The sequence below is a fragment of the Ptychodera flava genome, assembly GCF_041260155.1.
Source record: "Ptychodera flava strain L36383 chromosome 3 unlocalized genomic scaffold, AS_Pfla_20210202 Scaffold_25__1_contigs__length_14229661_pilon, whole genome shotgun sequence".
NCBI classification, from domain to species: domain Eukaryota; kingdom Metazoa; phylum Hemichordata; class Enteropneusta; family Ptychoderidae; genus Ptychodera; species Ptychodera flava.
The window spans coordinates 10382674-10406768 of record NW_027248279.1 but is presented as its reverse complement, the minus strand read 5'-3'; the positions used below and the strand labels follow the sequence as shown (position 1 = coordinate 10406768).

Sequence of the window (24095 nt, the reverse complement as noted above, 5' to 3'; positions counted from 1 at the left end):
TATTATTTCTTTGTAATGATTTGTATAGAACCTTAGACCGTCCAGAATTCTGCATGGTCTATAGTCTCACGGATCAATCGATTTCCATTGTTCCCGCAAAGCATTGTTGTTGAAAACGTCTGATGATATGGACTGTTTAATACGCTCTGTATATTTCTATATGGACTGACAAAAGCTTTCAAAATGTGTAATGTTACATATCGAACCGTTCTTGTTTTTTCATGTCACATGACCATGACCCAGCGGATGTTGACACAAGCGGACAAGTTCTTTCACGTTCACTACATCATGTTCAAAATCTCTTATGTTGAAGTACGTCAAAAGAATGTCTAAACCTGAGGTCAGACTTAAAATTCAACCGCAGAAAAACAACAACGTTTTGCGCATATAAATGTTCTAAAACGAAAACGAATAATCTGCTTTGAATAAATCAAGCTTGTGAGGTTCAGATAATTACATGGCGCCCGCTACGGGCAATTAATTAAGTAGCGGTATAAGTGACTTCACCTACGATAGCTTATCGGTCACATGGTGAGATAGCCTAACAGGTCTACAAGGCAGTGACACAATCAAATAGTGATAGAATAATCGAAAAGTGTTATAATCAGTGTGTGTTGTTTAATTTTGAAGTGAAACAAGTCAGAAAAAACTTACACATGATTGGCTGATCACAATTTACAAGTCTTTTCTTCTACCGCCACTTTAAATAGAAAAGTATACTTTGATTTAAATAGCAAAGTATACTTTGATTCATATGGAAAAGTATACTTTGATTCCAATAGAAAAGTATACTTTGATTCTAATAGAAAAGTATAATTTGATTCAAATCGGAAAGAATCTTCATAGATATTAGAGTATATATGTTTATTTTGTGATTTGATCGTCAGTATTACGGCTCACGTGACTTAATGGAGCATTTATTAGAATGGATAAACAAGTCGCCTAAACAAAAAAAAAATTAATTAAATTTTACTTGGTATTTAGCCAGGAGTCATGTCGCTGTGTACGAACGCACTCACGGAAAACACTTCAACGAATCTTCCTCTGGACTGTAATCAACCACACCTGACAAAAAGAAGACATCTTCATTCTGATACCATCCATTAGATATCTATCGCCGAAACCTCGAATTGCACAACAGTACAACAAGGTGTTTTAATGTACAACATTAATTCGTACAAGACACATGCAGACATGGACATGCGGTCGATGCGAATTCAAAATCTTGGTATACCGGTATATGAACTTATCTAAATTTTCACCTGTGCTCTCGCACAATTTGAATTCCAGAAAAAACAGATGCAAATGGTCGGACACTAGCACCAGTTTGACAATAGTCGACAACAGATATGACAACAAATTTCTCAAAAGTGTTAGGTGCCCTATAGCTGAATATTACAATATTACTAATTACTCATAAAAATAAGTGTGTAACTTAAAAGGAAAGGAAGCTGAGGTTACATTTGCAGATTATATCGACATTACTTCACCATCCAATTATCCCAAATTAGTTCCAATCGTGTTAACAACAAACTGTTAAAATGTGTCTAGAGGGACCATTTGTATGGTATTTGCAGAATAGTGAAATTGAAATTCCCTATGGCAATATTGGAAAAATCGTGGGACAAGTGTTGATGAATTTTTATCTTTGAATGAACACGTGGATTCCCTTTGTAAGGACTGTGAGTAGAAGATTTAGTCTGTTGTTAAGATTAGGCACAGTCAGTCCAATGAGCCATCGGATCATCTTATATAATGGTTTAATACAGAGTACTTTACGCTATTGTTGTACTGCTTGGCGTGGGGAAACACAACTGAAACAAACGTGAACAAAATTTTCATTTTACAAAGGAGAGCTTTACGTATTATGTTGGAATTACTGAATGACCATCCTTCCCTTTAATTTCTTTCTTTTTTAAATGTTGATCCATCAGACAAAGAGTTATTTATTTTCTGGGAGCGTTTACATTTGAATATATGGCTGGTAAGTTACAAGTTATTTGTATATCAGAGTAATGTTCATCCTTACCAAACGCGTTGTGTTTCTCGACAAGATTGTTCTATTCCAAAGTCAGTTTTAAATACTGGTCAAGGGATTTTTCATCATCGTGCTACAAAGCTGGGCAACTCTCTGCCTTGTGACGTAAGAAATGATCCTAATATTTTACAGTTTAAAATGAAACTGAAAGAGTTTATCAAAATGTATTTCCTTTTGTGAACAACTGAATTTGACATTAACCTTCTCCCATCATCAAAGTATGTATTGATGCAGGATTAAAAAATGCCCCGATAGCTGCGAATGTGAAATAAACCGATCTCAAAATATCCTGTTTTTCAAGAGCTTTCTTTGAATAAGACCCATTAAAGACTGAAAAAGTGTATAGCACTCACTCTCATAAGAAACGTCATTTTAGATTTCCCGCCATTTTCAAAAAACTAATCATGTGACAGAGGAAATATAGACTACAGCATCAAAATGTTTGCCATCTTGTGTTGTGCATTCAAGTACATGACTTCATGCTTGTTTCCTTTGTGATCACGATGTGTATGTGCAGGAAATAAGTGCATTTTTGTACTTTTCCGTTGAGACACCATTTTATGAGTGCGGCACTCGTTTATTATTTAACCTATTGAAATGCGTTGGCATGGTCCAAATCAGCGAGCAGTGATATTTCTGTACATGTCCTTCAGTTAACGCATTTACACGAACCAACTTTCGCAGCTACTAGGATTTAAAAGTGTAAATGAATGAATGAATGAATGAATGAATGAATGAATGAATGAATGAATGAATGAATGAATGAATTTAATTAATTAATGAAAAGATCAATCAATTAATTAATCAATCAATCAATAAAAGAACTTTATGAAATCTACAAACATTACGCATGCTCTCATGTGCATGTGTGTTTATAGGGAATAACAATAAATCATAGTACATTAGTACGCGATCAATTGGTTCGCACTTCTTGGTCTGATTGGGGGGCGAAGTTGTACGCGATCGCAAAAACACGTGGTGAGCAAATTAAGCAACAGAGCAGCGTTTGTGATTCACTCAGATTAGATCAGAACTTCAAAGATCAGAAAAGTTCGCTTTCAATTTGTATTACAATGATGGTTGTAATCAAGACCAGCGCAATGACACAGCTTAGAGATTGGGTAGAGAGAAACAACTGATACTGTCGTTGGTGGCGCATTTCTGATGCTGCCTGATCACCTCACTTCGCGAAAATACGATGCAAGACGCTATTCACCCATTCTGTCTATCTGCAAATTACTTTTTCTCATATTTATGCGTATAATTATAATTGTCGTTAATTTTGATATTTGATTCGACTCTAGCATAACCTCAAATACGGAACACTGAGGATAGCAGTTTTTTGAACAGGTCTATCATCCACAGAAAATATTGTAATGCTGTCGCTTTCTTCATTTGCCATGAATGATCTTTGAAGTTGGTCTTGTAGGCGACATTTTGGTGATATCGATCAATAAAACGCCCACCTTTCAAAATACATTCCCAGTGACCCGACCTAACATAACCTTCTTTAAACCTTTTGACCTCACATTAAAACATGCTGTCTGCATTGTAAAATATTAATACGCGTGATGAATGATAAATAAAAGAAGTTCCGGGCAGAAATACGATATTTTCCGGAGAAAAGTTGACGAAACTAAGCACGCACGGTTTCCTTAGCCTATTTCTTCAATAATGCAAGGATTAGAGAAAATTATTTCAAGGTCAAGAACAAGTTGTCTCTGTTTGGTCTTTCGTTGAGATTTGAATGAGCGTCATTGGTTGGATTGGTGATGTGACTGACGAATTTGGCGTTGGTAATGTGGAACAGATGTAAACAAGACCAAGGTGAATTGAATCAGAAACGAGATAGATATGGTAAATCTCTACGAAAAAGCGAATGCTTCTCTGAAATTAGAAAACGTTAGGCTGTCAGATTTGGTCGGTAACTCAAACTCACCACTTCAATTATTCATTGAAAACACCGACGTTCCCTGTCAATGTTCCGAATGATTGGCAGATATCTGAGTAATGGTTTCATCGCTAAAATCGAGGAATGAACGCTCTATAAGCCACGAGAATTTCTTCTTAACAATTCTGTTTGTAACATTAGTGTAGCCTGTACAGGTATCTTTAAGGTAGAAATGTTGTATTGATTGGTGTCCAGAGAATACAATAGTAATCACGTATATCAAGTATTTATGAGCTAAAAATGAAAATAAAAACAAGTTTTATTTTCATTTTTATTTTCATTTTTAGTTCATAAAAGCCAACTACCAACATGACAACACATCATAAATGTGTACATGCACTGGTAATTCTGACATACCGCATCACATCTCCGAATCATTTTGGTAAAAGACCTTGGATGAGAAACATACCTTTCACTTTCTTTGGTCTTAAATCACTTTTTGACATTTTGTACACCCTATATAATTTACTTAACACGAAATTGGCCGACGTCAATGACATGCGTACATGAAAGGAAACGGAATTAAGTTTTTTTAATGGGAGCCTGTTCTAATAAACTTACAGCGCGTGCGCGCAAAAATATATATTCGCACACAACGGCTCAGGTGACTTTCAGTTCTTCACAACTCAGTCTTCTTCAAAACATGGGTGACCTTTCACTGGTCGCGTACTCAATTCTTTAAGAAGACATTGTCTGAAAATATGTGCCTTGGCATGATTGATCAGAGCACAAATATCACCATGGCAACAGACGCCATCTTAGATCGCATTGTGACTGCTCGACTGTGATATTAATGGCGACAGTACCAGCACAGGTAAGCTCAATATTCTTCAAGTACAAACGATTATTAAGATGAACGAGGTAAGGTCAACCATGAAAGGAAAGATAAAACGACTAGCTGATCAAGAACGAAGTATAGAAAATTCCTAGTTGAGCAAGCCCCTTGTCCTGTAAAACAGTGTGTGTGTAATACGCCCACGGGCATACTTTACGCACGAACCACTGGAATTGAAAAATTTCAATTTTACAATTCATCAAACGTATTTTGCGCCAAACACATTATTTAGGAGGGGTGTTACACAGGTGTGTGGTGTTTTGACCGCTTAGCATGACCTTAAAAATAACAAGCGAATAGCAAGTGTGTCGCTGTACACGGTGTCTTGCGTTTTCAACATGAAATCATTCAAAGCAATACATTTACGGTCTTTGTTCGTCCCAATCTATTCAATCACTTACAAAGACCGCCATTTTTAATTTCTTTCGACGCTAGTTTATCGCCGTGAAAATATCCCACGAATTCTAGGCGACTCAATTTATTCATTGTGTTGTCCTAAAATTAGAATTTGATCTTTTTAATCGCACGAAAAACACCAAAACAGTGTTGGTCAAACTTGAAAATGCATTGTTTGCTTGGCTTTTAGCAACAGTGAATTCCATTATTGGGGTGTAATTATTTTAATCATATACTACTTACTGTTAGTAGCTTTCCTGATAAAGTGTAAAACTACGTAGTTATCATATGAGTTGACGAAAACGCTGACTTATTAAAATGAATCAATTCCAAACGGTGACGTCATCGATGACACATATTTTTGAGCAAACCTCCATCAATATACAATGCATGCGAATTGTACAGGAATTTCAGCGGATTTCGAGTGAAATACTGCTATGGATTTCCTGTAAATTTTCACTTTTCAGTAAGAGATCTGACAATCGAACCACGCCGTGCATATTTTGATGTCGTTCATGTTGACCTGATTACTTTGTGTCCTCGAGACATGAATGGCACGTAAGACTCAATGGTAGCCAACTAATGAATGCTAACCATTCGAAGCAGGACAGAATCCGACCATTTGTCAACGTCACAACCTAAGACGTATGTCAGAACCCTCTATTGAAATTTTATTTACCTTTGCAAAGTTGATCCGTGCCGTTCATACAACCATGATATGTCTCAACTACAGTGCTCTCCATTGACAAGTAACATTACTTACAAACCTGTTCTGACATGTTTTCCTGTTGATGTCTTTTAGATACCAAATCAAAGGTCATATCTGTCATTGGTCGAGAGTGACCGCTGTATCGGATTTCTCTGACCTTCCATTTGCTGTTCAATCAAAGCAGTGCCTGTCTAAGTCTTCAATTTCTCTGCTCGTACATCCTGAAACAAACGCTATTACAAACACAAAATTTTGATACTTTTTCAGTCTTTTTGCTCGTTGTATTTTTTCAAATGTCTTGTTTTTGCATCATGTTGAAATACTTTCGTATTCCAGGCTCAAATTTGACAATTTCACAACATAACATTAGGTATGCAGCTGTGAAACACTGGAATTCGCTGCCTGACTATCTCAAACAATTGTCAAGTAGACAAGTTTTCAAGTCTGCATTGAAACATCACTTACTGAATTTACATTAAATCTGTGTTTGTTTCTATCCTCCATCACACTTAAGCTTCTACCAAATATTTATTAGTATACTCACGGGCCATGAACTCGACTAGTCCTTCTAGACTATTTTCATGGCCCCCACCAGATTTTACAATATTGCTATGTTCTTTTCTTTTCTTTGACTTTGTACAATTTCAGTAATACACAGTTTTCTGATAATTTTCATTATTGTACATACTGTGAAGCATCTGGTGAAATAAAGCATTCATTCATTCTTCATACTCAGTATTCGGCCTATCAACACAATCTACATATGCGCTATGTACACTTATATCGCTGTCAATTGCATTTCATATACATCGAAATGTAAATATACCGTAAGACTGCTGCATATTATTACTCAGGCAGCATGAATAAGTGTAAGCATTTTGACATGATTTTTATAAAAATTAGCGACAAATATAATGTTGATACACAACATCATCTTGAAAAAATATCAAGTTTAACATCTCTACTGATCATTCACATTTTTGTTACAATTAATAGAAAATATATTCATTGCAAAGTGACAAATACAAGCAGCCATATGGCAGCCACATTGGCAGCCATATTGGCGTAGAAGTAAACTGTACCATTACATTCAAGAAGATCCGCTCTTTTTCTGTACCACAAGCAACTTTTTTTTCTGAACAGTGATACACCTATTGTCCCTTTTGGCCATTGTTTATTGATAACTGTCAAATCTCCTGGTCTTCCATGTGTTGCTCTCAGATCTGACAAGTGTGTTCACTTTCATGAGCACCGGTCAATAAATAACCCAAACACTTCTTTAACTGCATCAAAGTCTCCTGGTCACTGTAACTGCTGGTATGCAGTGACAGTAACACTGCCCGCAGGCATGAATAGGTCATTAACTTTGATAATGTTCACAATACTTCTGTTCAGTTTATACAACTGCGTTCTTGTTCTACTCCCTACAGCATGTTGAACTGTCCAGTATTCAGCTTGCCAACACAGCCTGTGTATGTTTACTGTGCATTGTACCATTGACAATGACTGTCATTCTGGATTATTACACCTCACTCATTCAGCGTGCACTGCCATTGGTTAAACACGACTCACGTGACATGTAAAAGAACGTGATGATGCCCTCTGCGAACGTGATGATGCCCTCTGCATTTGATATTACATGGATGACGTCATTTTACTTACTGCGCATCCTTTCTGCGCGTAACAAATTGTCGTTCGCTTGTACTTGCTACTATCGCTGCGAAACGTCATGCAGAGCTGTCACCGGCACAGTTAGACGATATTTTGATGCAAGTAAACAGCAAACGAACGAAAATGGCAACAAGGGATGCAATTTCTGTGTTCAGCGACTATGCAAGCAACAAAGTTGGATCGCGACCGAGGAATCGGCAACTTTCAGCGGCAACCGTAGACTTGGCGCTGACAACATTTTACGCTGAGGTCCGGACTCATGCAGAAAGGCGAACTGTACTCGAAGAAGTTTGTGTCGGTTAATAAAAATAATACACATGAGAGCTAGGGCAAGATCACGATTTTTTGCCTGCCCTCGGGCTGGTGGTCATGATCGAAATATTGATGATGCCCTCGCCTACGGCTCGGGCATCATCAATATTCGATCATGACCACCATCCCTTGGGCAGGCAATAAATCGTGATCTTGCCCTCGCTCTCATGTGTTATTATTTAACTCTATATCACCCAATATTTATATAAACAGTTATTGTTGACAAACTGAATATTGTGTTTCAGCAAGCTGTAGGGAGACAGCAAGAAACTGTATTCGATATACTGCATAGAAATATTCAAACAATTATCAACAGTTGCAGCTTTTGCCACATTACAAGGCCCACTTGTTTGTTTTTCTATGAAAATACAATGGCATTCATACATTTCTAGATTTGTTTGAAATAAAAGTCACGAAATGCGACAATAATGTTCAAGATTTTTCATTTAATTAGCTATGGAATCTGAAAATGTACATGATAATCATATGAACCAAACTATTTTTAGACCCCCCTCCCTTATACATGTTGTACGCAGAGCAAAACATTCAAGTTTCCCTCTACTCCCCCGAATTTTCAAACCTCCCCACCCCAAATTCCTCCAGCTCCCTTCACCAGTATTTTTGAATGATGCCAAATTAGCGCCTACCTCCATTTTAACCATATGTAAATCGAAACTGGTCACTGTAACCAAGGTAACTCTTTTGAGAATAAGATTATTGTCGAATTTTACGAAAACGGGTTTTAAGAAAACTCATAGTGCGATAACCTACGGTAAATGCAGAAAGTTAAACGACAATAATTGCCATGAAATTTTGCCTTAAAGTTATCAAAGATAACATTTGAAGGTTGTAGAAATGTAATCAATCATACTTGTTTTTTTATCAATTGCAGCATTAAATTTCATCAGACTAAGGGACGTATCGGTGACGTGGCAATATGGACGATTCAATGCATGTGATGATATCTTATAACTGGGACCATCAAGAAGAGGTTATACGTATTAAAGAGAAACTTGAACAAAAAGGATACAAAATATGGATAGATTTAGATAACATGAGAGGTGAGTTAGCAACAGTGAAAACCATACATACATACATACATACATACATACATACATACATACATACATACATACATACATACATACATACATACACATACATACATACATACATACATACATACATACATACATACATACATACATACATACATACATACATACATACATACATACATACATACATACATACATACATACATACATACATACATACATACATACATACATACATACATACATACATACATACATACATACATACATACATACATACATACATACATACATACATACATACATACATACATACATACATACATACATACATACATACATACGTACGTACGTACGTACGTACGTACGTACATACGTACCTCATGCGCTTACAATCAACGTTCGATGTCTCATTCATCTTGGCGATAATTTAGAGCTCAGTCAAGGTCATTCCAAGAAATGTACATAACTATGCCATCGGTTTTGTTACTTTGATACCAGGCAATATCAATAGAGCTATGGCTGAAGGCGTTGAGGGCGCTTGTGTAATCCTCATGTGTGTGACAGATGCTTACAAGACGTCGTTCAATTGTGAGAAGGAAGCGGGATACGCTGATTCGCTCAGAAAACCAATCATTCCACTAAAATTAGAAAATGACGTCAGATTCGGTAGGTAATTTAACCTTCTTGTCTCGATTTGTCAATCTGAAACGACCATTGCCAAGATTGCCAAGACCGGGGACTGTACAAAGCTGTTTCCATTTCAGTGTCATTGAATGATTTATGTCCTACTGTGAGTGGTTTGCTAAAGCCGCATAATAGACTCTCTGCTTGAGACCAAACTGAAAAAATTGTTTTGAGTTTTGGAAGTCACCGAAGGGTTAGGAGTTGCCGCTGTTAACCGCTCCAGTCACTGATCACCATTGTGTCAACGTACTGGTCCGATAACTTCCAAAACAAAACATGGACAGCACTGTTGCCTCTGTAACTGTCTTCATTGGCTTACGTAATGAGCTTTTTATTTACACTTTTCATGAAAGCCGCGCAGAGCGAGGCTACGAGTTGGTGGATGATGGAGCAACGACTGCTGTCAAAACGTTTTTCATCGAATTTGTTTTTAATTTTTTACATTGTTGATTGCTATTTCGATTGGTCAAAATGATGTTGGCTTCGCCAATAATTAATCGATCCTAATGTCAACAGCCGAGGACGCCACGTGACATAGAGACAAATGAACAGGTATAGAACGACTTTACAAATTATTATGTAATCATTGACAACAACATTTTTATTTAGCTGTCAAACCTCTTTGGCCTGATGCACTGTGAACACTTATCGAAATGAACACACTCAATTAAGTATCTATAGTACGTGTACATTGCTATATATGTTTCATTTAGCTCAAAAAGTGTGAATGCACAATTTCATTACTGTTTCCAGATGGTTGGATCGGACCTATTATTGGAAGTAAACTTTGGTTCGACTTCTCCGACATGGAATATTTAGACGAAAAGATTGAAAGTCTTGACGCAGAATTGGTTTCTACGGGGATGAAAGAACTGGCATTTAACCCGGATGCAAAACCTCGTAAGTTGATCACAATCAAGTTCTGCTGTATCTGCTCGGAATGAACAAAATAGTTTGAGATATCGCTTTTAAACTATTTAGTTTTGCCTTTCTGTTTTGTCAATTTTGTTCTTTTAATAATCAGGCTAACGTAGGCTTTAGTTTGGTAATCTTCATTCTCAAAATGGCAAAAACGCTATAATCAAATGTAGACTTTTAGTAGTGCAACAACCAGCGGCAAAATCTTAAAGCTCCCTGTCGCTACAGTCGATTTGCTGGTCTGACTCTTGTATCACCTGCTCTGATCGAATAATTTTTAAAAAGCTAATGGACCAAAATTCCGGGGAAGTTATCTGGCTATACTTACAAAATAACACACATCGCTGCACAAAATCTTAAAACGGTAAATTTTGATGCACTTTGTTGTAGCTAGCATGACGAAACATTAAAAAGCTATTGCTATTATTCAATAGCAAAACAGTCAGGCCTTTCCCAATGACAAAACCGCTGACGTCACCATTTACACTATTCCTATTGCATATTTTTAGCTCACAAGAGGTACAGCTATTTTTTGGTTTTGTTCTTCTACAACTAGCTACTTGATAATTGCTAGACCAAAAGGACTTTAACTTTAATCATTCAACTCGAGTTTCCAAAGTGAATTAACGAAATTTCCACAAATGTGGATATCTTCTACAGTCAGTAAGCTTGCAAAGAAGGAGGGTCTAAAGTTAAACTTTCGTATGAATTTTCATCATATAGCATTTATGTCTCTTGACCCTGATGGAATTTGTGAGTGGTTGAAGGATTTGTCTATCGATGATGGAACGATTAAAATCTTAAGAGAGAATTGCGTCACGGGTAAAGACTTAGCCGTTCTGACCAAGGAAGAACTTGTGGGTAATGATTTCAAAGTCCGTCCTTTCATCGCCACTAAGATTCTTCGCAATAGAGACGAGGCCATGGGAGTACTTCCGCCAAATATAACAGCCAGGTGTAGCACGCCCTCTGAGATGGGACTAACGACCGATGATGAAGAGCAGGAAAGTGGAAAGACAGCAACCACGATGAAAGAAAAGTTGAAGGCCACTTCAACAGCGCCCTCAACCAAACAAGGTATTGTTGATTTTCGAAATTTTTTTTCAATACCGGCTGAGCTTGCAAATTGCCAGCTGTTCGAATTCCGAAATCGTGGGTCGGCATTGTTCTGTATGTTAAAGTACTAATGAAACATTACCTCTGTTGACCTCTGCTGATTGTACTCTGTTGACGTATTTTGTTGATGCAATAATCCTGAACATGAGAAGTGTATAAATTCATGTCGTATACTTTATGTACATGTCTGTTAAAGTGAGTGATGATTTACTCTATCGTTAAAGAATGGTATATTGGGCAAAGGTGTGACAGTAAAAAGTCCAGTGGGTGCATTTTAGTTCAAACCACTCCCCCACCACCACCACCACTATCATCACCACCTCTAATCATCGTCACCAACCACAAATCAGTTTAGACGTTTACCTGTCCTGGACAAACCCGTATGACGTAATCAATGTTTGATAATTTGTAATTTGATTTTACATCGCGTTTTGTCCCTTCGATGGTAGACTATAAGAAAGGCGACCGAGTCCAAGTGCAGTGGTACAGTTCTTGGTACGACGCCGAAGTCATTGAAGAAGGGCCCGTACTTCTCTTAAAGGTAAATGCAGAGTAAATTCGATTGTAAAGTGATCGAAATAGTCACGTGCAATCAAACTTAAATCGTCGCGTTGCGTAGAGCGAGAGCTGCGGAAGGCGCCCTCAGTCAAGCGGCAAGTCAGCCGATCCTTCAACAAGGTAATTTTGGAGAAATTGCCTTCTAATTCTGAATCTCAACATTTCTCGTGACTATTTGAAAATTAGTTAATTCTTTTGTGATCCTTTGCGTTGCTTTCAACAGTTAGCATCTTACTGGTTTTTTTTCACTCAGGTCCATTATGAAGGATGGGATAGTTCATATGATGAGAAAGTGGAGGCCAACTCTTGTGCGAAAAGTGATGGAACGACAGTACGAGACAGCAAGAAGGTATCTGAGAATGAAAGCTTCAAAGTTCATTGAGAAATGTGGAACCTATCGAGATGATTGTCACTTTAACGAGACACCCTTCTTGGGATTTGACAAAAAAGTTAAACAAGACAGGGAGATTCATAGCCAGGAAGAATTATGAATTGCTCAACGGAGTTCCATTTTGTTTTATCCCCAAGTGTGCGACAAGAGCATAAGCAATCCTCTTGCAAGTCCCTTCCAGCTGTTGGGTTGTCAAATGAAAGTTTTTAGAATGATACACTATCATTTTTCCTGTGAAAAGAATATCGAACAGTCCAATAATTCATGTCAATTTCAGATACATTTACTTTGAAGCATCATAACTTTATCATTGGCATTTATTCTGTGCTGGTGAGTCTACTCGCGTATGACATGTACAGAGTTCGCCTAATCGCTCGGCTGTATGTTTCAGTTCTTAAAGGGACATAAGCTGTAACTTGTGGCAAGTTTTTCAGTATTTTGCTTCTGTATATCAACTACCGTGTCCGTTTGACATGCCGAAATTTCGAGTATTCTTTTTGTCAACACAGCTTGGAAGTGTGTAGTGATCATTGTTTATTGTTTACAAGTGAATTCTAGTCCGGACTTGAATACAATTTTCAATAATAACAATGTAGATTATACTCATATAGGTTGTGTTGATATGATATACTTGGCATTAAATGACAGTTTAGGGATTCAATGCAGAATGTGTAGGGAAATCACAAAACAAAGGTTTTTAAAAAAATAGCCACAAGATACAGCTTATGGCGCTTTATATATCGTTTTTCTTCCACAGAAGATTATTACGTTAAATCTCTAGCTTGCATGCGCCAATGCTTTTCTCTTCCGCATTAAACATGTCATGAAAAAACCGTCGTCAATTAGTACATTTTGACATTTTCATATCAGAATACGTTTATCTGTTTCATTCTTCAAAGGTCAAGATTGGAGAAAAACTCACCTACAATTCCTACGACGTATCTGTGGTTGATAAAATCTCGTCCTGTTGTAAAATACGATACGACGGTTACGGTTCGTCCTGGGATACCTGGGTTCTTCCAAACGAGATCAAGTTCGTTTCAAGGCCGCCCAAAACCTCGTCCAAGTCGAAGGGCTCGAAGACGACCACGTCAAAAAACCATAAGTACAAAGTCGATGACCCTGTGTCCATATTCTGGGCCGGATCTTGGTATACTGGTAGAGTTCTAGAACCAGGACCGCATCTCTCATTTAAAGTAAGAATAAAATTATCGATATGAATTATAATAGGCTGTTTTACAAATTCGTTTTTCATTCTGATACTACAGACCACTCTCACATTTCCTGAATAAAAAAAGTCTCAGCTATTATGAAGACCCCGCATATTATTCGCCGCTGTCGTGAATTTTGTTTTATCGAGAAACTTCCTTTGCTAGAGAGGGCAGATGTGAAGAGAAAACAACAAATTTTGAAAGTGACTGAAAGTGGCAACAACGGGCCGACAAACATTACAAGTAACATGAAGCCAAACATAAATTGCAAAGCATTTGAAATTACATCTGTGGATGTTTATGCAGTTCAGTGATCAGTTCGTTTATGCAGTTCAGTGATCAGTTCAGTGATCAGTTCAGTGATCAGTTCGAAAATGAAACGATGTAGGAGGTAGCAATCATGAAAAGTAAGCAATAGACTTCTAACTTTACAGAAATGTAATCCAGTCAATATACAGCATGATTTAGTATGCTTTTCCCAATAATCGCTCGATTGCCGGTGAAAAGTGCTTCTGCGCAAACTTTTCGTTCCAAGATCAAGAATACAGAATACATTACTATTCGTTTAAACATCAGTGTTAAACTAATGTAGTGATGTGCTATCCAAATGTTCTCGAAATGACAGATACATTACGACGGTTGGAGCGCTTCCTATGACGAAAGCGTTGACGTCACAAAGATGCAAATGAAAGGTGGATCGAAAATTAAGGACGCTAAAAAGGTAAAAGAAAAAGGAACTAATATTTCCTGTCTGAAACCTGTCGTATGCTGAGAGATAGCTTTTGTTATTGTTTCGATCTATTATCATATTAGTTATGAAATCGATTATATAGTAATAAACACGCAGACAAACAAAAAGATACAGTCAGCTACAGGCAGACATACATACATACATACATACATACATACATACTGTTACGTGCAGAGAAAACGAACAAAAGGGTGAACTCAGCAGTTTACGTTTAAACAAAATTTATTACGAAAACAAAACTAATTGCTAAGTCAGGGACTAGAGTACAAGCTTTAAAAGTGTACAGACTACTTATCTCAGCTGGGACGGCAAAGCTCCAGTCTCAGAGTTGTAACAGTCAGTCGGATGAATGAACAGTCCTTTGGCTTGCAGGCTTGAAGCTGCACAAAGTCCACAGTATAAATCCAGCGTTGACAGTGAAGGCCTTGAAAAGTCTTGAGAATGACTACTGCTGGAGTTTAGTAACACACAAGAGACACGATCCAAAAGTCTGACTGGAAGCTGTGCACGTCCCTTTTATAAAGGCATATAAGAACAATCTAGAACTTTTATTGACATGCTAATTACTGTTCTAAAATTATCTCCCTTACACAACTAATCAACTTTCCAGAACATTCCAAACATGACTAATTGATCAAGGTTGTGAGGTCATCAAGGGCAGTGACCTTGAGAATGTTCTAGACTAATTGAACTCAGGTCATGATGAGTGTGGGGGAAATGACCTACATAACACACCCCCTCTTCAAAAAAGAAAATTTTTCAAAGAAAAATCTTTCTTTTACAAATGTAATCTTAAAAGTGTGAACAACAATAAGTTCTAAATACGAGAGAGACAGTCTGCAATTAAATTGTCTCTGCCTTTGATATGTCTAATGTCAAGATTAAACTCCTGTAACATTAAACTCCATCTTAGCAATCTCTGATTTTTGCCTTTAAATTTCTGCAGAAAAACAAGAGGGTTGTGATCAATATAAACCACTATTGGCTGATTTGAAGAAGTAACATAAACTTCAAAATGCTGTAAAGCTAATATCAAAGATAAACACTCTTTTTCATTGTAGAGTAGTTTCTCTGGGATTTGTTAAATTTGCGTGAAAAATAGCAAACAGGATGATCTATACCATGACTATCCTCTTGCAATAAAACAGCACCAGCAGCCGTATCACTAGCATCTACAGCTAATTTGAATGGCAAAGTGAAATCTGGTGCAGACAACACTGGGCACTTTGCAGTATGGCTTTAAGTGTATCAAATGCCTGTTGGCATTGCTCTGACCAAACAAACTTTACTTTCTTTTTAAGTAAGTTAGTCAAAGGCTCAGTAATTGTGGAGAAATTTGGACAGAATTTTCTGTAGTAACCAGCCATACCGAGAAAGCGCATCAGTTGTCGTTTGCAGTTTGGTATGGGAAAACTTGAAATGGCACTGATTTTGGCATCAACAGGTTTTACCTCACCCTGTCCTACAGTATGTCCGAGGTAAGTTACCCTCGCCCAACCAAACTCAGATTTGGCAAGGTTGACAGTCAACATTGCTTTACTCAGTCTCTCAAAGAACTTCCGCATGAGCTTGATGTGTTCCTCCCAGGTGTCACTATACAGGACGACGTCGTCAACGTAAGCTGCACACCCGTCTAGCCCGGATATGACGTCGTTGATCATCCGTTGGAACGTTGCCGGAGAGTTCTTCATTCCGAATGGCATCACCTTGTACTGGAACAATCCGTCTGGTGTAACAAAGGCGGATATTTCACGAGCACGACCGTCAGAGGGACTTGCCAAATCCCTTCAGTAGGTCAAATTTCGTCACATACTTGGCTTTTCCCACTCGGTCGATGCAGTCATCAATCCTCGGGATTGGGAAGTGTCTGTCTTTGTTAAAGTGTTGACCTTCCTAAAGTCCGTGCACATACGATAACTGTGATCTGATTTGGGAACAAGTATGCACGGCGAACTCCAGTTACTTTTACTGGGTTCAATAAAGTCATTGTCCAGCAGGTATTTGACTTCTTCCTGGAGATATTTCGCTTTTGTTGGATTCAGTCTGTATGGATGTTGTTTTACAGGCTTACTGTCCCCAACATCAACGTCGTGATAGATGACGTTTGTCCTCGTGGAACATCTTGAAACAAATGTTCATGGATTGGTTCTTTCAGCTGTTGTTGTTGTTCTGGCTGGAGGTGTGCCAACTTTGTAGACTCCAGCTTCTCCAGGATTTCTGAGTTCTGAAGCTTGACCGAGCCCAGCTTTGAGTTTAGAGTATTTTCACTCAAGTCAGTTTCAGTATCACTATCTTCATAATGGTTTGAACTGACTGCACTGACAGGCTGAGTTATAGTAGGATTATCCCTATCCAAATATGGCTTAAGCATATTTATGTGACATAGCTGTTTTTGTTTTCGCCTGTCAGGTGTTATTATGATGTAATTTAAATCACTCAATTTCTTATCAATTAGGTATGGCCCAAAGTAACGAGCATGGAGTGGTTTGCCAGGAATTGGAAGTAGAACAAGAACTTTTTGACCTGGTTCAAACTTCCGTTTTGAGGGTTTTTATCATATTTGGTTTTCATTGACTGCTGAGATGACTCAAGATTTTCTCTGGCTAATTCACATGCTTTAGAGAGTTTTGTACGAAAATCTGACACATATTGCAAAATATTCAGACAATCATCATCGTCTGATAGGAATTTCTCTTTAACGAGCTTAAGTGGGCCACGGACTGTATGTCCAAATACAAGCTCAAATGGGCTAAAACAAGAGACTCCTGAATTGACTCTCTAACAGCAAAGAGCAAAAAATGAATTCCTTCATCCCACTGCTTCTCTGTGTCAAAACAGTAGGTCCTAATCATGTTTTTCAAAGTTTGATGAAATCGCTCGAGAGCAACCTGACTTTCTGAGTGATAGGCAGTTGACCTATACTGTTTAATGCTTAGTTGATCCATAACTTTTTGAAAAATTCCAGACATAAAGTTGGAGCCTTGATCGGACTGAACACATATAGGCAGGCCGGATAAAGTGAAAAATTTGACTAAAGCTTTCACTATAGTCTTTGCCTTAATATTTCTCAGTGGTATGGCTTCTGGGAACCGAGTTGATGTACACATTATTGTCAGCATGTACTCATTTCCTGATCTTGTTTTTGGTAGGGGCCCAACACAGTCTATTAGTATCCTACTAAATGGTTCTTGAAATGCAGGAATTGGCTGTAAAGGGGCCTTTGGAATGGTCTGATTTGGCTTTCCTACCATTGACATGTGTGACAAGTTTTACAGAAATGTGCTACGTCCTGCCTGAGATTAGGCCAATAAAAGTGACTGAGAATTTTATGATAAGTTTTCCTGACTCCTAAGTGACCAGCCCAGGGCGTTTCATGGGCCAGGCGCAATATTTCAGCACGATAGGGCTTTGGAATCACAATTTGATGTTTTATAGCCCAATCGTCATCAACCAAAACATCTGGAGGTCTCCATTTACGCATGAGAATACCAGATTTTGTATAATAGAAACAGAGCTATCTGAAGTTTTACCTTCATCATCTACCCTGTCAAACAAAGACAAAATATCTGGGTCTTTGTGTTGTTCTGCAATGAGATTTGATCTAGAAAATGTCTGACTTTGGTCAGCAGAAGTTTTACTGGAAGTTTCAAATCCACGAGGGATAACGGAATGATCCGTGTCAAACACCTGACTGAGAAAGGTGTCATTTAAGTCAACATCTGTGACATTATTTTTGAGAGTATTTTGATTCTCGGAAGTTTTCTTTGACATGGCTCGAGTAATGGCACACGAAGGAAATAAATCGGGTATCTCTTGTTCAATTGGCTCTGGATCCTGATCTAAAGTAGGATTATCAGTCACAAGTGGATTAGTAATGACCTTGTCCCCAGCAAGGTCGTTTCCAAGAAGAAGGTGAATCCCTTCAAAAGGCAAAAAAGGCCTAATACCTAAAGTCACAGGTCCAGAAACAAAGTCCGAAGACAAATAGACATTATGGAGAGGAACAGGAATGTAGTCATTACAATCTACCCCTTAATAAGAACTTTAGAACCTGAAAATGACTTTTCAGAAAACGGCAGGGTATCTGCCAACAAAAGAGACTGGGAAGCCCGGTATCTCTTAAAATTTTGACAGGGGTAGCGGAAGAAAAATCACTAGAAAGTGATATAAAACCATCATGAATAAATGGTTCGAAAATACCCATAATGCTATCTTGAGAAGAATTGACCTTGACCTCATTAATTGGGGATAAGAGGGGTTTAACCTCAGAAAATGTGTTGCACACATTATTAGACTCTAATTGAGTTGATGAAGAAATAAAGCCGGTGGGCTTAGATCCACTTTGACCACTTTGACCTTCACGTTTTCTTTTCATTTGAAACACTCTGACATTAAATGGCCGTCTTTCTTACAATAATTACAAGAAAGTGTACCAAACTGTTTGTCAGAAGGAGATTGAGACTTGGGATCTGATGATGTGGGAGTGTTACTTGAACTCTGTGAACTGTTGTCATTTGATTTTCTACTGTCCTTTGAAAAATTCTTGGACGAAAAGGAGGAGTTAAATTTACCTGCATTGTTTCTGTATGAAAAGGACTGGGATGGTTTGCTGAGAAATGAAGATTTGTGGGTCAATGAATAATCATCGGCCAAACGTGCAGCAACCTCCAATGTATCTGCCTTTTGTTCATTGATAAACGTCTTGATGTCACTCCGAATGCACCTCTTAAATTCTTCAATCAAAACAAGCTGTCGTAATTTGTCATAATTCTGACTGACCTTTTCCGAAGAACACCAACGATCAAACAGTTGTTCTTTTGTTCGAGCAAATTCAACATAAGTTTGATCCTTCACCTTCTCACAATCCCTAAATTTCTGACGATAAGCTTCAGGCACCAACTCATAGCCCTTGAGAATTAATTCCTTCACAGAATCATAATTTGAAGCCTGCTCTACTGACAACTGAATGTAAATTTCTCTGGCTTTACCCACCAAAGCACTCTGCAAAAGCATAGACCAGGACTCCTTAGGCCAATTCAGACTCTGAGCAATTTTCTCAAATGAAGGAAATATTTATCAACATCCTTTTCTTGGAAAGGGGGAACTAACCTGAAATGCTTAGTGATGTCAAACTTGTCTGAAGGGAAGAATTTTCCTGACTGTCCAAGCTCTAAACGTTTTGTTTCTAACTGCAGTCGGTGTTCTGCTAATTCTCTTTCCTTTTCTTTTTCCTCTCTTTCTTTCTCCCTTTGTCTTTCTTCCATTTGCAATTCTTTTTCTTTCATTTCCAATTCTCTCTTTCTGTCTTTCTTCCATTTCTAACTGCATTTGTATTTTTTCTTTTTCTAATGCCTGCCTCTCCTTTTCCATTTATAATTCTTTTTCTTTCATTTGTAATTCTTTTTCTTTTTCTAATGCCAATTTTTTAGCTCGAAATCTGCCTGTATTTGTAATTCCAATTTTTTGAGTTCGAAGGAAGACTCAGGCTCATAATCTTTTAAGGCAGACTCCTCAAAATGGCCAGAATTAACTAAATGTTTTGCAATCTTGAACTGTATTTCTCGCTTGTGCATAGATCTTTTGACATCTACTTTAAGGAAATTGGCCAGTGCTATGAGGTTGTCTTTTCTGAGGGAATTAAATGTGTCCTGATCAAGGTCATCCATAAATTCGTCTGGCTTGAATTCCGCCATGATTGAATTTCGCTGAGTTCACAGTATACAGTAGTTTTGAAAAGGTAGGCAAAATGTTGTCAAACGGCTCAAAATATTCGTATCCCGGACGAGCCCCCAATTTGTTACGTGCAGAGAAAACGAACAAAAGGGTGAACTCAGCAGTTTACGTTTAAACAAAATTTATTACGAAAACAAAACTAATTGCTAAGTCAGGGATAGAGTACAAGCTTAAAAGTGTACAGACTACTTATCTCAGCTGGGACGGCAAAGCTCCAGTCTCAGAGTTGTAACAGTCAGTCGGATGAATGAACAGTCCTTTGGCTTGCAGGCTTGAAGCTGCACAAAGTCCACAGTATAAATCCAGCGTTGACAGTGAAGGCCTTGAAAAGTCTTGAGAATGACTACTGCTGGAGTTTAGTAACACACAAGAGACACGATCCCAAAAGTCTGACTGGAAGCTGTGCACGTCCCTTTTATAAAGGCATATAAGAACAATCTAGAACTTTTATTGACATGCTAATTACTGTTCTAAAATTATCTCCCTTACACAACTAATCAACTTTCCAGAACATTCCAAACATGACTAATTGAATTCAAGGTTGTGAGGTCATCAAGGGCAGTGACCTTGAGAATGTTCTAGACTAATTGAACTCAGGTCATGATGAGTGTGGGGGAAATGACCTACATAACAATACATACATACATACATACATACATACATACATACATACATACATACATTCATACATGCATGCATGCATGCATGCATGCATACATACATACATACATACATACATACATACATACATACATACATACATACATACATACATACATACATACATAGATACATAGATACATAGATACATAGATACATAGATACATAGATACATACATACATAGATACATACATAGATACATAGATACATAGATACATACATACATACATACATACATACATACATACATACATACATACATACATACATGCATGCATGCATGCATGCATGCATGCATGCATGCATGCATGCATGCATGCATACATACATACATACATACATACATACATACATACATACATACATACATACATACATACATACATACATACATACATACATACATACATACATACATACATACTACATACATACATACATACAACATACATACATACATACATACATACATACATACATACATAATGCATACATACATACATACATACATACATACATACATACATACATACATACATACATACATACATACATACATACATACATACATACATACATACATACATACATACATACATACATACATACATACATACATACATACATACATACATACATACATAATTTGAGCGTATGCGCTCGTTGTGTTTTAGGTCATGGTTTCTGTTTGTCTATATATATCAGTCAAATGATCATGATAGTACTCTCCTGTGCAGCTTAAACTGAAACGCTTTTTCTTTCTCTACACAACATTGCAGATTAAAAAGGGTGACAAGGTACAGACGTTGTGGGGGAGCTCTTGGTACGATTCCACCGTGCTGGAAGTGACGTCAGCAGTGTGCAAAGTACGCTATGACCAGTACGGTCCTAGCTGGGATACATGGTGTACACCTGATGAGGTCAAACCTCGATGAAGAGGCAAGCAGGGAGGGGAATATATTTCGGATATTTATCGGTACATGGAGTATGGAGTTGACAGCAAATTGTCCATGTGACTGTGCTTTTGATTATACCTTTGAAAATTGCTGAGACAATAAGCATAGAGAAGACAAGGAAACAACATCCAGACCCTATGAAGTGATGTATTTCAGTGCGATCTTTAAAACTTTGGCCCCCTTTGTGACTACATCGATGCAGCTTAAAGTAGTACATTAGCTTAATGAATACTGAAAATATGCATGGATTTCTTGGTGTGAAATCGGCTACATCTTTATTTTATGATAACCCAAACGTCATTAGCAGAGTTAAAAATTCGACAAATTTAACAATTGCAATCTCTCAGGCAGGGAACATCTACTATTTCCTTATGCATTGTACATTGTTTACTCATTTAGCTCGACTCTGATTGAAGCAATTTTCAAAATGGGTAATTATTATCACCAGCCCATCGAACGGTTCAAGGTAAAATGTCACGTGCTCAGTTTAAAATTACCTGTGAAGGGAAGAGACGATGTCCTTCACTGTCATAGACACAGTCTGAATCCTGTGCTGGGACAATCTTAAGAAACGTTCGAATGCATCTTAGACAGTTACAAGCTAGAATTGTCTAGGCTTTAATAAATTGCTGTCATGTTGCATAGAATTATGCACTAGTAGATATTTTATTGCTTGTAAAATTTATGAGAAAATACGGCGTCCTTCTTCGTTTGTTAAATATTGTTTCCATAATTTTATTTGGGTATTGTAACGTAACTATTGATGCAGTGATATTAGTGAACAGTGGTACATGATGGTGTTTTTTAATTTTAAAAAATATGCCTTTCTGGACTTGCGTTTGTACCTCTCTCTCTCTCTCTCTCTCTCTCTCTCTCTCTCTCTCTCTCTCTCTCTCTCTCTCTCTCTCTCTCTCTCTCTCTGACAAGCATATGATTTCAAAGGTCTCTGCTCAACACTTTGTTTTGTTTTTTAATCTTACTTAAGAGACAAAGATTAGTCATCAATCAATATGAACGAATGTGAAAATATAGAAATATTGGATGATAGCAAGGTCGATCGATAGCTGAAATCTTTGTCAATAAGTATTTTAAACCACCATAAATATAATCGTAACTACGTTCTTCTTCTCACAGTCTTTGTAATCCTCTCTCAATAAACTTGGATATGCTTCCTGAGCCTCAAACAGAACTGACAGTGCTTTATATAACTGATTTCAGCGAATTGTAAGTTACTGTCAACGTCCCAGATTGGAGAAAAACAATTAATATTGGCACTGTCCTTGCATTTGTGTTTGAGTATTAATCATGAGACCATGGTATAGGTAAAATAAACTTGCAACAGAACGGAAAATATGGTTTAGCCTGCCAATTAAACAGGATATCTAATCACCCTGGTAGCCTAGCTGCAAGTTGAATTGATCAATAACAACTATTAATTACAAGATATCAGGTACTATAGGGAATCGAAAGACAATCTTTACATTTATTGACGTAAGGGGAAACAGAGAATTCTTTTGAAAGGGAATGTTCCTGTCATATTTTAGTGCGAGACGCATTGTCGTGCATGTTGCAGTTCGGAAAGGCCGATGAATCTCTGATAGAGGGCGCCATTTCGCAAGCGATCAATCAACGTGTGCTACTATACATGCTATATTTTGACAATATTTGTGGCCAGCCATCGACGAGTCAGCCTGAATAACCGTGGCACTCGCACTGCATGAAAACCCAATAATACTTACTGTATTAGCGTGGATAATTGCCTGTATTTTAGCTGGAAAGTGCATATACAGATGAATACAGTCAAGAATCCATTTCTTGTATTCAGCAAGCCTGTATTCATGTGGATTCATGTGAATTCATGAGTATTATTCTATAATACAGTCAATTTATTAGTGTGAATTTATCTGTATTATTGCGTTTTTATGCAGTGTCGGTGCTAAATAAAAAACGGATGATTTTACTGGAACGATCGATATGTTGCGAGAGTCAGAATGCTTCGATGTATTTAGATCTTGCCTGAAGATGTTTTACAACAACATCGAATTCCATGACGCCCACAGGTACGTATTAGGATTTTTTAAACGTTCCTTATCACGATTCATCGAGTGTCAGTCAAAGACATCTCTGTAGAGGCTAGATTGAC

At 37.6% G+C, this 24095-nt stretch overlaps 1 protein-coding gene across 1 annotated transcript; it reads left to right on the top strand.

Moving 5' to 3' along the window:
- Nucleotides 1–4597: 4597 nt before the first annotated feature.
- Nucleotides 4598–22599, top strand: LOC139125580 (uncharacterized). Its single transcript, XM_070691681.1, has 10 exons — nt 4598–4803; nt 8805–8973; nt 9472–9639; nt 10411–10557; nt 11299–11652; nt 12141–12232; nt 12503–12598; nt 13540–13836; nt 14477–14572; nt 21776–22599. Exons 2-10 carry the CDS (start codon nt 8850–8852, stop codon nt 21929–21931), a joined length of 1530 nt encoding a protein of 509 aa, XP_070547782.1. The 5' UTR covers nt 4598–4803; nt 8805–8849; the 3' UTR covers nt 21932–22599.
- Nucleotides 22600–24095: the final 1496 nt, after the last annotated feature.